The 14,833-nt window shown below is 37.9% G+C and overlaps 1 protein-coding gene across 1 annotated transcript; it reads right to left on the reverse strand.

Annotated features, from left to right (window-relative positions):
- Positions 1 to 11,033: 11,033 nt before the first annotated feature.
- Positions 11,034 to 14,161, reverse strand: LOC110340093 (acidic proline-rich protein HP43A-like). The gene is made up of 4 exons (XM_040743703.1): positions 14,070 to 14,161; positions 12,972 to 13,007; positions 11,398 to 12,151; positions 11,034 to 11,127 (listed from the first exon to the last, which is right to left on the reverse strand). Exons 1-3 carry the CDS (start codon positions 14,131 to 14,133, stop codon positions 11,439 to 11,441), a joined length of 813 nt encoding a protein of 270 aa, XP_040599637.1. The 5' UTR covers positions 14,134 to 14,161; the 3' UTR covers positions 11,034 to 11,127; positions 11,398 to 11,438.
- Between the last annotated feature and the right edge of the window lie 672 nt (positions 14,162 to 14,833).

Below are 14,833 nucleotides of genomic sequence, written 5' to 3' on the forward strand. Positions count from 1 at the left end.
ATAATAGAGCTTGAGGTCAGGGATGGTGATGCCTCCGGACGTTGCCTTGTTGAACAGGGTTGTTTTGTCTATCCTGGGTCTTTTGTTTTTCCATACAAAATTGACTATTGTTCTTTCAAGGTCTGTGAAGAATTGTGCTGGTATTTTAATGGGGATTGCATTGAATCTGTAGATTGCTTTAGGCAGGATTGCAATTTTTACTACATTGATCCTACCTATCCAAGAGCATGGGAGATCTTTGCATTTTCTGAGGGCTTCTTTAATTTCTCTCTTTAAAGAATCAAAGTTGTTACAATACAGGTCTTTCCCTTGTTTGGTTAGCATTACCCCAGGTATTTTATGTTGTTTGTGGCAATTGTAAAGGGTGATGTTTCTCTGATTTCTTTTTCAGCCCTTTTATCATCTGTATAAAGTAGGGCTACTGATTTTCTTGAGTTGATCTTGTAGCCTGCCACTTTGCTGAAGGTGTTAATCAGCTTTAAGAGTTCCCTGGAAGAGTTCTTTGGGTCATTGATGTAAACTATCATATCGTCTGCAAACAGTGAAAGTTTGACCTCTTCCTTCCCAATTTATTGAGAAGACTATTTAGTTCTGTAGCCCACTTTTTAATTGGATCCTTTGGTATTTTGGAGACTTGCTTCTTGAGTTCTTTGTAAATTTTGGATATCAGCCCTCTGTCAGAAGTGGGTTTAGTTAATATATTTTCCCATTCTATGGGCGGCCTTTTTGTCTTGCTAACTGTATCCTTTGTCTTACAGAAGCTTCTCAATTTCAGGAGGTCCCATTTATTTATTGCTGACGTCATTGTCTGTGCTACTAGTGTTATATTCAGGAGGCTGTCTCCTGTTCCAATTCGTACAAGGGTACCACCCACTTTCTCTTCTAAGAGGTTCAGTGGGGCTAGATTTATGTTAAGGTCTTTGATCCATTCGGACTTAAGTTTTGTGCATGGCAATAAACATGGATCGATCTGCATTCTTCTACATGCCAGCCTCCAGTTATGCCAGCACCATTTGTTAAAGATGCTTTCTTTTTTCCATTGTTTATTTTTAGATTCTTTGTCGAAGATGAGATGTTTATACATGTATGGGTTAATATCAGGGTGTTCAATTTGATTCCCTTGGTCTACCTGTCTATGTTTGTGCCAATGCCAAACCGTTTTCAGGACTACAGTTCTATAATAGATCTTGAGGTCGGGGATGGTGATGCCTCCTGATGTTGCTTTATTGAGTAAGGTTGTTTTGCCTATCCTGGGTCTTTTGGTTTTCAATACAAAATTGATTATTGTTCTTTCAAGGTCTGTGAAGAATTGTGCTGGTATTTTAATGGGGATTGCATTGAATCTGTAGATTGCTTTTGGCAGGATTGTCATTTTTACTATATTAATCCTACCTATCCAAGAGCATGGGAGATCTTTCCATTTTCTGAGGGATTTTTTCATTTCTTTCTTTAAAGACCCAAAGTTCTTGTGATACAGGTCTTTCACTTGTTTGGTTAGCATTACCCCAAGGTATTTTATGTTGTTTGTGGCAATTGTAAAGGGTGATGTTTCTCTGATTTCTTTCTCAGCCCTTTTAGTGTCTATATATAGTAGGGCTACTGATTTTCTTGAGTTGATCTTGGAGCCTGCCTCTTTGCTGGAGGTGTTAATCAGCTGTAAGAGTTCCCTGGAAGAGTTCTTTGGGTCATTGATGTAAACTATCATATCATCTGCAAATAGTGAAAGTTCGTCCTCTTCCTTTCCAATTTGTATTCTCTTGATCTCCTTTTGTTGTCTTATGGCTCTAGCTACAACGTCAAGTACAATATTGAAAAGGTATGGAGAGAGTGGACAGCCTTGTCTTGTTCCTGATTTTAGTGGAATTGCATTGAGTTTCTGTCCATTTAGTTTGATGTTGACTGTTGGTTTGCTGTATACAGCCTTTATTATGTTAAGTATGTTCCTGTTATCCCAGATCTCTCCAAGACCTTTATCATGAAGGCGTGTTGAATTTTGTCAAAGGCTTTTTCAGGATCTAGTGAGATGATCATGTGACTTTTGTTTTTCAGCTTGTTTATGTGGTGGATTACATTGATGGATTTTCCTATGTTGAACCATCCCTGCATCCCTGGGATGAAACCTATTGATCATAGTGAATGATTGTTTTGATATATTCTTGGATCTGATTTGCCAGTATTTTATTGATTATTTTTGCATCAATGTTCATGAGTGATATTGGTCTGAAGTTCTCTTTCTTAGTTGTGTCTTTGTGTGGCTTGGGGATCAAGGTTACTGAAGCCTTGTAGAAAGAGTTTTGCAAAGACCCTTCTGCTTCTATTGTGTGAATACTTTGAGAAGAATTGGTATAACCTGCTCTTTGAATTTCTGGTAGAATTCTGCACTGAGGCCATCTGGACCTGGGCTTTTTTTTTGGTTGCCAGTCTTTGGATTACTGCTCTATTTCCATAGGGGTGATAGGCCTATTTAGATTGCTTATCTGTTCTTGATTTAATTTTGGCAAGTAATAGCTATCCAGAAAATTGTCTATTTCCTTTAAATTTTCAAATTTTGTGGAGTACAGGTTTTCAAAGTATGACCTGATGATTCTCTGAATTTCCTCAGAGTCTGTTGTTATGTCCCCCTTTTCATTTCTGACTTTGTTCATTTTCATGTTCATACTCTGCTATTTGGTAAGTTTGGACAAAGGTTTGTCTATCTTGTTGATTTTCTCAAAGAACCAACTCTTTGTTGCATTGATTCATTGTATTGTCTTCCTAGTTTCTACTTTATTGATTTCAGCCCTCAGTTTATTTCCTGGCATCTACTCCTCCTGGGGGAGTTTGCTTCTTTGTGTTCTAGAGCTTTCATCTGTGGTGTTAATTCTCTAGTATAACTATTATCCCATTTCTTCATGTGGGCACTTAGTGCTATGAAATTCCCTTGTAGCACTGCTTTCAATGTGTCCCATAGGTTTGGGTATGTTGTGTCTTCATTCTCATTGAATTCTAGGAAGTCTTTAATTTCTTTTTTTATTTCTTCTTTGACCCAGGAATGGTGCAGTTGTGCATTCTTCAATTTCCATGAGTTTGTAGGGTTTCTGCAATTTGTGTTGTTGTTGAATTCTAAGTTTAATGCATAGTGGTCTGATAAGATGCATGGAGTTATTCAATTTCTTTGTATCTGCTGAGGTTTGATATGTTGCCAAGTATGTGGTCAATTTTTGATAAGGTTCCATGTGGTGGTGAGAAGAAGGTATATTTTTATGTGGATGGCATGTTCTATAGATGTCTGTTAATCCCAATTGGGTCATTACTTCTCTTAGATCCTTTTCTTCTTTGTTGAGTTTCTGTCTGTTATTCCTGTCTAGTGTGAGAGTGAGGTGTTGACGTCTCCCACTATAAGTGTGTGGGGCTTTTTATGTGATTTGAGTTTAATAATGTTTCTTTTACAAACGTGGATGCCTTTGTTTTGGGGGCATATATGTTCAGAATTGAAACTTCATCTTGGTGGATTTCGCCTGTGTTGGGTATGTAATGACCTCCTTCACCTCTTTTGATTGATTTTATTTTAAAGTCCAATTTGTTAGACATTAGGATTGCTACTTCTGCTTGTTTCTTAGGTTGATTTGATTGGAAAATTTGTTCCCAACCTTTAACTCTCAGGTAATGTCTGTCTTTGAGGGTGAGGTGTGTTTCTTGTATGCAGCTGAAGGATGGGTTCTGTCTTCGAATCCATTCTGTTAGTCTGTGTCTCTTTAAGGGTGAGTTAAGGCCATTAATATTGAAGGATATTAATGACCATTGATTGCTCATTCTTCTTTGATTTGGAATGGTTGTTGTTGGTGGAATTATGTGTGGAATTCTACCCCTTTGTTCTTTTGGCTATTGGTAGAGTGGGATTCTCCAATGCCTATGTTTTTCTCATTGTAATTAATTTCCTTGGTTTGGAGTTTTTTCCAGAACTTTCTGTTTGGCTGGGTTAGTGGATATTTATTGCTTGAATCTCGTTTTGTCATGGAATATCTTGTTTTCTCCATCTATTGTGATTGAGAGCTTTGATGGATATAGTAGTCTGGGCTAGCATCCATGGTCTCTTAGTGTTGGTAGAATATCTATCCAGGACCTTCTGGCTTTCAGAGTTTCCATGGAGAAGTCAGGTGTCATCCTGATAGGTTTGCCTTTATATATTACTTGGCCTTTTTTCTTAGCTGCTCTTAATATTCTTTCTTTATTCTATATATTTAGGGTCTTGATTATTATGTCACGAGGGAACTATTTTTGTGATCCACTGTATTTTGTGTTCTGTATGCTTCTTGTACCTTCATTGGCATGTCTTTCTTTAGTTTGGGAAAGTTTTTATCATTTTGTTGAATGTGTTTTCTGCCCCTTTGAGGTGGTTTTCTTCACCTTCTTCTATACCTATTATTCTTAGGTTTGGTCTTTTCATGGTGTCCCACATTTCCTGGATGTTTTGTGTTAGGGATTTGTTGGACTTAAGATTTTCTTTGGTTAATGAATTCATTTCTTCTAGTGTATCTTTAACACCTGAGATTCTCTCTTCCATCTCTTGTATTCTGTTCATAATGTTTGTATCTGTAGTACCTGACTGTTTGCCCAGCTTTTCTATTTCCAGCCTTTCTTTAGATTGTGTTTTTTTTATTGTTTCTATTTCAGTTTTCAACCCTTGCACTATTTGAGTTGTTTCTTGCAATTTTTGGTTCATCTTTTCATCCATTTGTTGCATTTTTTGAAATTTTTTCTGTTTTTTTCTTCCATTTTTGCATTTTTTGTTTTGTTTTTCTTCCATTTCTTGCATTTTGTGCTTTGTTTTTCTTCCATTTTTGCCTTTTTTGCTTTTGTTTTCTTCCATTTCTTGCATTTTTTGGCTTGTTTTTTCTTCTATTTCTTGCATTTTTTGGTTTGTTTTTTCTTCCATTTCTTTGAGGGATTTTCCTATATCCACTTTTAGGACCTCTATCATTTTCATGAGGTTGTTTTTAAGGTCATTCACTTCTGCTTCACTTGCATCAGAATGTTGGAGTCTTTCTGGTATGGAGTCTCTAGAATCTGGCAGTTTCATATTTGTTTTTCTGTTGCTGAGTGTGTTTTTGTTTTGTCTCTTTTCCATCTCTTCTTCTAGTGGGTGCAAAAAGAGCCCTTTATTGGTCTGGTGGTTAGGGGACCAGAGTTCCCTTTTGGTGGGTGCAAGCAAGTCCAGTACTCTGTTAGTTCTTCTAACCTCCTTCTAGTTCTGGTTCTGTGGGTGGAGAAGAAGGCCAGGAATTTGGGTTGCATAGTCTCCCACCTGGTCCCCTGGTCCCTTTGGTGGAAGAGAAGACCTGGGACCTGGGGTGCTTGGCTCCTGCCAGGATAGGAGGCTCTGTGGCAGTTCCCAGGCAATCCCCTGGCACTGGAATGCAGGCCTGGATGTAGGGCCTGTTTTACCCGGTTTTGCTGGACCCGCTTGTCCCCTGGTCTCCTTGGTGTAAGAGAAGACCTGGGATCTGGGGTGCTTGGCTCCTGCTGGGATGTGAGGCTCTGTGAGAGTCTCCAGGTACTGGAAGACATGCTGGGATGCTGGGCCTTGTTTACCTGGATCTTCTGGTTTCCTGTCTTGTTGGTGGAAGAGAAGACCTGGGATCTGGGGTACTTGGTTCCTGCTGGGATGGGAAGCTCTGTGACAGTCCCCAGGCAATCCCCAGGCACTGGAATGCAGGTCTGGATGCAGGGCCTGTTTTACCTGGTCCCACTGGATCCACTGGTCCTTCTGTGAAATTTTTGGTGTTTGCAACTTTCTGGGAGGTTCCAGGGCCACTGGGCTGTGGTTTGCGCCACTGAGCTGCTGCTGCTACTGACTTTCTCAAGTTGCCCAGGTCTGTGGTAAGTGCTTACCCAGTGTGCAGAACCAGGAGCAATGACAGGGAAAGGTCTCTTAGCACTTCTGGCTTTGGCTTCTCACTGCCACATCCAAGGGACCATTCATGCAGGGCAGTGTCCCAGCATCCCATTAGGTCACTCCCCCAAATTGGAAGTTTTAATGACATTTAAATGGGTTTAAATAAAACAGGTCAAAAGTGTGCAATGTTTTTCTTTAGCTGCTATTCTCTAAGGTTATCTCTGATATTATCAATTTAAAAATTTCCTGATACCAGCCTGAATGATCTGTTAGGTCTCAGGTCTTCTATCTGCTTCTCTCTCATAGAAATAAGGCCATCCACACTGCACTCTGTCCTGTAGGAAGAACTGATGGTTGTGACTATAGGAATTCATGCTCCAGTGTGGGAAGACCAAAGCAAGCCTAATCTCTCCTCTACAAAATTGTTTTTCCTTCCCTTGTGACTCTTTACATGTGAACCAGGCCAGACTAAATCATGTGGGGTAGAATTTTCTGCAATCATTCCATGAAAACATCCTTTATTTCTCTGAAAATGGGTGGGTCAGTCTGTTTCTGCAGGAGTCCCATATAGTGTAGATGACAACTCTCTCTCCTAGTCTCCCACATTGAATTATCTCTCCTAATGAAGTTCCTTTCAAGCTTTTAAAAGAGAAAATACGCTCTCACTTTAAGACCTCATTGTCTTGTGTCTGTGATAATGCTCTGTCTCTCCTAATTCCAACTCTACTTCAAGGCCCAAACATGTCCTTGCCCCATTGTCATGAGACACTCTCCTAAAAAAGCTTATCCTGAAGTAGTTTCATCTGAGTTATTTTTCCAAAACAGCAAGCCTGAATTTTTTTTATAACACTCCCCTGTCTTGACATTTTCTGTCAAACAAACTATCTCATCATCGTTTAATTTGTCATGGGAATCTGGAAATTCAATCTCTTTTATCTTCCCCACAATGGTTTTAAAAACATGGTCCTTCTTGATTTCTCTGGTACATTTTGAATATTTTTCTGTTTTTACTTACTCTTAGCTTGTGTAGAAAATGTCTTCCTCTATATTATTTTGCAACATGTTATATTTGTCTATATTATCATGTGTTTGCCAGAGAGATATTTTGCTAAAACTTTGATTACATTTTTTCTCCATTACATTGTAAATATTTTTCTTCCCCAAACACTTAATTTTCAATCACATAATCTAATGTGAACCTTTATGGAATAATATTTATTGCAAGTTCACTGATATTAGACTATTGTCCTAGTACACATAGCTGTCTTTGCTCTCTGCTTTGTGTGCAAGTAATGATAATATAACATCTACTCTACACTACAATGTCTAGCATTAATAACTGTGAAAAGAAATTTACTTGAATGTGAGCCGCATGGACTGCAGTGTTCTTTTATAGGAGCACCAACTGTCCTCTCATCCCTCAAATTTGAAAACTTTTAAATCTTAACATTTCCCAAATAGTTGTATTCATCGACTTGTATTCATCTACATCTATTCTTCCACTTCTGAGATTCAGGTGACATAAAATTTGCTCTTAGACACAATGGTACAGGACTTCAGTTGACTATTAATGTATTCAAAATTAAAATGTAATTACATCATTTCATCATTCTCTTCCCTCTCTACAATCACCCCTTGCATGTATCCAGCATTGTTGTCTCTCAGATATATTTCTTCCTTTTCAATAAATTGTTGTGGAATATATGAATACAACTTGCTTTGCATGTACTATATTCCTTGCTTAAATGTGATTTCAGTGCAGACTCCTTAGTTTTGACAACCAAATTGGCACTATCTTTTAATAATATTTATTAGGACAGTATGAATCTTAAAGATGTTTTTCTTGGCAACTTATTTTTGCATCAGCCAAGATGGGAAAATTAGGGTGCAGTCAATGAATTACTACCACATGAAGGCAGATATAAAGGCTTTCCTGAAGCTTCTCCTAAATTGAAAAAGTTTATTCTTCATAGAAACTAGTATTTTGATAGAGGAATGAAATCAATAGTTGCTAGTTGCTCAAGGAATTGACCTACCAATTCTTCTAGTAACCTTTTTGAGCAATTTGGCTTATGACAGTATTTATGAATTTGTAAAGTGTATTATATACACAGCACACAGCTTTAAGACCTCATTATTGGACTCAAGAACCATTGTTTCCTGCCAGGGAATACTTCACTGTCTATATGTGAAATAGTTTTATGATGACAGATAGTATTTTTTCTGGACCATCCCCTTAGTCAGTTAGATACCCCATATATTTTCCTACAATTGAAGCAATATCCTTTAATCAGAGGTCAGGATAAGCATATCCTTCATTTATAGGTGTCTTGGGGTTTAGAAACTGAGAACATTCCCTAATTATGACACAATTTGTATATGTATTTGTGTGTAAAATATTCAATCTATTTAGAAGAACTGATGTTAACAGTTGCTATTTTATTAGGCCTGCCAAGATGGATGAGCAGTTAAGAGTATTTGTAACTCTTCCTGAGGATCCAGGTTTAGTTCTGGGCAACCATGTGGTGTCACACCTCTTAACTCTATTTTGAGGGGATTCATTTCTGTCCTCCCTAGGCACTACATGCATGTGGTACACATTCATGCGCAAAGGCAAAATCCATTCACATAAAATAAAATAAATAAAACATAACAGGGTTAGAATTAATTAAATTCTCCTGATTTGATCATACTGTGCCTTATGAATGTCACACATGACACACCATGCCACACTTAAGTTGTTTTCTGTCAGTAATGTGATTGCAACTACAAGAAAAGTAGCAGACACATGTTGACTGATTTTTGCTATTAAATGGACTTCAGAGAACAGTGGATGTTGACTTGATCTGCTAAAATCCACAAAACTATGTTGGAAAATTGATCTTAAAACATAACCATGAATAGTTTTCTTAAAATTTTAAGTAAGTTGCAGGAGGCAATTTTATCTATCTATCTATCTATCTATCTATCTATCTATCTATCTATCTACCTACCTACCTATCTATCTATCTATCTATCTATCTATCTATCTATCTATCTATCTATCTATCTATCTATTTATCTATATGCTCGAGTTTGAGTTCAGGACTCAAGCAAGTCAAGCAAGTACTCAATGACACAGGATTATACAGCACAGACTTTAGGTGATATTTTTAGGCTACATGTTGACATTGATGAGGTATTAGATTACTGAAGGAGTATTTTGTCTTCTATCAATATTCAGTAGGCAGTATAGTTGACTATATAGTAGTATATAGACATCTATAGATAGAGATGTGAAGATAGATATGAAGAAAGGATATTGGAATACACATGGGGAGCATTAGATGGAATGTATAGAGGATTTAGAATGAACACAATCAATGCACACATTTATGAAGTTATCAAAGATTAAATCATATAAAGATCAGAATAGACAATGATGCTAAGATACTAAACACAAAGGAAATAAGAAAGAAATTTTTCTTCCCTGTCTTAAGGGTCTTATTTTGGTTTCTTGAATGAGCTAAATGTAGGTATTTTCCTGATATCCTTTTTGTATAATTGCATTTTTCCGCTTGAGTGATTTATGATATTGATTGTTTATGTATAATTGTTTTTAACATATATTTATTTTCACAATGTTGTTCTTTTTAGGGTCAGTAGCCACAGGGTTCTCTGTTTACTGGCCCTGACTGTCCTGAAACTCCTTTTGTAGATAGGGCTGGCCTCAAACTAACGGAGATCCACCTGCTTCTGCTTCCCAAGTGCTGCGATTAATTAAAGTCCTGTACCATCACAGAACTGTCTATTATTAGGTTTACTTGATGATTTTTTCAAAACCTTTCTTACATCTAACCCCTACCTATATCTTTTATGTAAATTTGGTAGGTTCTAGATATTCTTGGGATTTCCCAAAGAGATTCCCCTCCCTTATTATGAAAGAAATCATAGTCATTAGGGTTGGTGATAATGTTGTTTTAGGCCTGCATCAAAATCTGCAAAAATAAAAAAAAAACAAGCAGGGAACTCATCTAGAACACAAGGAAGTTTGATGAATCATTCAGAATTCTGACAATCATGATAATGAGTGGTTTCACTGGGATACACAGTTTCACTAAACTTGTAGATGAATGTGGTTAATATGTGTCTATGATACTGCATAGGAACTTTAACAAATCCTGACATTCCATCTACACTTCTCACTTCTATAACAGATTCATGGCAATTCAAGGAATTACATAAATAAATGACTGAATGTAAACATGTCTGAGAGACCCCAATTTTCACTTCTGAGAATCAACTACAATATTACTACCAAATAATCACTCAAGTTTTCATAAAGAATTATGTGGATGGGGAGAGAAGGATCTGATCTTGGTGAAGCAATAAAATTCAAAGAGAACATTCAAAGAACAGCAAATTCAGCTTCTATAAATTAAAATCAAACATAATGGAAGTTTTAAGGATTCATCAGTCACTAGAGATTCTGTACATTTTATACTTTTAGTTTTTAATTAAGATTCAGTAAAATGTGAAGAAAAATGGATGAATAATTGCAAACCTAACAAAACTAGACTGTTTCAAAATATAGTAAAGCAATTTAAAATTTTCATTTGCCCATAAGGCCCAAGTATATGATATTTATAAAAAAAAGGACTAGAAAATTAATGAACATCATGTCCCCTAGATAACACTGCTTTTATCGGACTATCCAAGTCAGAGAAAGAAAGTGACCTTGTTGATACTTGAATGCCCATAGAATATTAGCTGCAGGAACAGTGTCTACCTCACATGTAAATTGAGAACTGAGACAACATTACCTGTAAGAAACAAAGACCCCTTTTACAGATATTCCTAGGAAGCTATTCCCAAGTGTACTGCTAAAACAAGGCATATGACATGTTTATGCAGTTTAATCTTGAAATCCATGTTTTATTTGAAGTCTCATACTACCATCATAAGTGTCTGGGAAATACAGCAAAGATGTGGGTAGAACTCTAGGTAAGACCAAAGTAACAAGGGAGTTTGTCAAGTAATAGTTGACTGATTTGTAAAGGAAGAAAGAGGGATCCTTCCAGAAGTAACCAAATGAATGGGTCTATCATCACCTTACATGTGGCCTTATGCCCCAGATTTCACACACTCATGCTCAGAAGAAACAACAGCAAACAGTAACTGCATGCTAAATGTTTTATTAGAATGTTGAAGGTACACTTACAACATCATTGTTCCATTGAAATAACATTAAAGGTATTTGTCTTCTACTTCACCTGAAATAAATGAATAAAAAGGGTCAGGGAGAAGAGAAATACAATGTGCAATTCCAACATTTCCTGAAGTATCTCTTACTTTTTTATGGATTTCTAATGTTGTTAGAGTTAAGGCATTTGATAAAGAGTTAATTTAAATCACAAACATTATAGAATTTCCAGTTATAGGAGCCATTTAATTTTTAGATGTATATATGATTTATGCCTTAAGGAAGAAGGTGGTGGTCTTTACAGTTGGGAGCTGGTGTGAAGGACAATGTATCTGATTACCTTTTTACTGCTGAGGAACCTCTTGGTTATGCATAAAACGTTTACTGGGAACTTGGCTCTTCCTCACTTCCTTCCTGGGGTGGGCTTGGCTGGTTTCCAGGCTGAGGGCCTTGGTTCTGTTGTGGGCCTCCCTGTGGGGGTGGGCCTTGCTGGTTTCCAGGCTGAGGGCCTTGGTTCTGTTGTGGGCCTCCCTGTGGGGGTGGGCCTTGCTGGTTTCCAGGCTGAGGGCCTTGGTTCTGTTGTGGGCCTCCTTGTGGGGGTGGGCCTTGATGGTTTCCAGGCCTAGGAGGGCGTTTCTGCTGTGGGCCTCCTTGTGGGGGTGGGCCTTGCTGGTTTCCAGGCCGAGGGCCTTGGTGCTGTTGTGGGCCTCCCTGTGGGGGTGGGCCTTGATGGTTTCCAGGCCTAGGAGGGCGTTTCTGCTGTGGGCCTCTTTGTGGGGGTGGGCCTTGCTGGTTTCCAGGCTGAGGGCCTTGGTGCTGTTGTGGGCCTCCCTGTGGGGGTGGGCCTTGCTGGTTTCCAGGATGAGGGCCTTGGTTCTGCTGAGGGCCTCCATGTGGGGGTGGGCCATGATGGTTTCCAGGTTTAGGAGGACGAGGTTTCTGGTGGTCATCTCCTTGCTGTGGTGGTCCCTCTGGTGCATTTCCATCTTCTTCACCATCATCATCACCTTCTTCTTCAGATGCAGAAGGTTTTGGGGGGGATTCTCCAGGTGGGGGTCTCTGTTGTTCAGGGCCTTGGCCTTGCTGCTCTTCCTCTGCATGGGTAGATATCAATGGAAGAGGAGCTCACATGCTGTCTTTCTCCCAGACCATCCTCCCAGCTCTATGCCCCTGCTTCTTCTTGAGCTTAATTTTACATTCAGCATATGATATTTCTTGTGCCTCAAGTCTTTGGACAAAGATGTTTCTTAAATTTGGTACATTAAAGGTGTTATTGTGTTCCTTTCAGTTGTCATAAAGAAGTGTAGAAAATGGAATGATTTGTAAATGTCACTGGTTAGAACTTGGCAGAACAGTAAAATTGTGACAGCAATGCTCTATTCTTAAATATATCATTGTACTCAGTTTCCTATAATCATGTGGAGAACAAGAAAGAAATGTAGGCAATAGATGAAAAGATGTTTCATTCAATTTTTTATGAAGTGAATTTTTATGTATTATTCAGTTGTGGCTACAGAGTTGAGTAACAAAATTAAATAAAAAAATAAGAGAGCATGAGACTGTGTAATTCCATGCAATAGTATATAATTCTACTTGTAGTCACTGGCGAAATAAGAATTCTTTGAGCAACCTGTAGTGCCATGATGGAATTTAAATGAGGATACCCAATATGCTCATTATATGCAAGGTCTTGATTCAATCTGTGGAAAGACAAAATGTTCCTCTTATAAAACCTGGCTTTCTCCTCTGTCAGTGTATAGTCCTGCTATCGGTCCTAGAGGCAACATTGGGAAGTTTTCTTGTATAACTCAGGGGAAGCTATCACACATTAATTTCATAAAATAACAAAATGATACAGACTTTACATAGCCAAATATTGAGTAAAGTTTGCCTAGAGGATGAATCTGACTTTACCTAAGACCTGAGAAGAAGAGTCTTCATAGATGATCTCTAGGAAAAAAAAGCACAAAATAAGTTTAAAGTTAATTATGACATTTCAGTCTCAGTAAAGAGGACTTTCAACCACAACCTCATATCCACTAAACAGAATTTTATTCTTAGCTAATGTTGTTGGAATGATATCTATGATCAGTAGCCACAGCTATTTTGTTCCTTAATAGCTATGTCAGCCTTTACTGTTAGTGTTCATTTAAATTCTGGGAATTTCAAATATCACAGGTTTACATTATTTATGTTTTTTGTCATGACCCTCACTTCATATATCCACAGGCATTAAAGGCAATTAAATATGAATATTTCCTTAAATCTTATCAAATAATGAATATTTCCTATAGGATGTTAAAATCGAGAAATAGGTCCAGCAAGATATCTCAGTGGGTAACAGTACATGCTTGATGACCTGAATCCAGTTCCTGGAATCACATGGTAGAAAGAGAAATCTTTCTGCCAATACTTGTCCTCTGACTGGAATGCGAATAAGCATACAAACATTCTCTCCTTCCTTCTGTCTGTCTGCCTCTCCATATATATATATGTATATATGTATGTATATATGCATACACAGGCAATTATGCATACACACTCATGCACTAAAATAATTTTTAAAAGAAATTATTCTCTGATATTTCAAGCTTGTTTTGTACAGAATTTCAAATTCATTATATTTTTACTTTTTTCAAAAACATCTCTGCTATATGTTTACTACCTTCATTTTCTCTGTACTCTACACAGTAATTCACCTCTCCTTCTCCTAACACCTTAAGAACTGTGTTTCTCTCTGTCAGCAGTAACGCAGTGCCCTCCATCATTCACTACCAAAAAGGTCTTCTCACAAATTCACTCACGTTATTTTGTGCAAGAGTGTATACTTAAATTATACTATATGTAAAGTCTAAGTTCTAGAGGAAAAATGGTGATATAAATAATCTAATATTCATTCTCCTAATTCTTTGCCTTGGTTTCTTGCTCATCTTTTTCAATTCCTCCCAGTCTTGAACTTCATTGTGTTGTCTAAGTCCCATGGCATTGCACCATTATCCCCCTACTTTATACCTTCATTTGAACTCTGAACCGAGTTCAGGGCCAACAAGGCAGCTGTGAGCAGGATGACCAGCATCTTGGAGGAGTCTCTCGAGCTGCTCCCAAGTCTGTGCTGGGGAAGCAAGCCCACAGTCTTTATAAGGAAGGCAGAACAAAGGCAACTTTCATGTCCTTACTGGTGACCTGACCTCACACAGCAGGATACGTTGCATCCCTGATTTTTGTTTGGGACTCTAGCCCATCAAAATGCAGTCGGGAGGAGCTTATCAATGTCTCAGATCCAGATGGTACAACATGAAGTTTGGACAACAATGTTGAAGTGATACAGGAAAAGTTCAGATATTACATATATAGCTCTATCAGTGTTTAAGGTCTATCATTTTTAAAGTCACAGATATTGGCATAAGAGTTACTCAGAGTCTGTTAGATATGATTGTGGATTTTCTTCTATATACATGTATGATTTTGTCCATATTATTCCTGTCATTGAGGTTAAAAACGAATAGCATTTCTGCCATTAAGTGTAAAACTTGATTTATGGTATCATACACAGGTGTTGCATATTTATAAGACTTAGCCAACTGTTTTGTTCAGTTCTCCAATGAGTTAGGACCCCATGCACGGATGCACAGTACATGAGACAAACAAGAATGATAGCCTGTTTGTGCCTAGACAGTGTGTCCAGATTTCCCCAGATTGGGTTCAAATTAGAGGAAGTATGCTAACACAGAAACAGAAGCATGGGTGCTCTGTTCTTTCTAATGTCCTTTGGTGTT

The sequence above is a fragment of the Mesocricetus auratus genome, unplaced genomic scaffold (assembly GCF_017639785.1).
Source record: "Mesocricetus auratus isolate SY011 unplaced genomic scaffold, BCM_Maur_2.0 Super-Scaffold_100001, whole genome shotgun sequence".
NCBI classification, from domain to species: Eukaryota; Metazoa; Chordata; class Mammalia; order Rodentia; family Cricetidae; genus Mesocricetus; species Mesocricetus auratus.

Excerpts from the sequence above, each read along its gene's own strand:
- LOC110340093 (XM_040743703.1), bottom strand. The coding sequence starts at position 14,133 with ATGCTGGTCATCCTGCTCACAGCTGCCTTGTTGGCCCTGAACTCGGTT. Across the intron at positions 13,008-14,069 it reads GGTTCAGAGTTCAAATGAAG|AGATCATCTATGAAGACTCT; the intron begins GTATAAAGTAGG and ends TTTTTTTCCTAG. Across the intron at positions 12,152-12,971 it reads CTCTTCTTCTCAGGTCTTAG|AGGAAGAGCAGCAAGGCCAA; the intron begins GTAAAGTCAGAT and ends CTACCCATGCAG.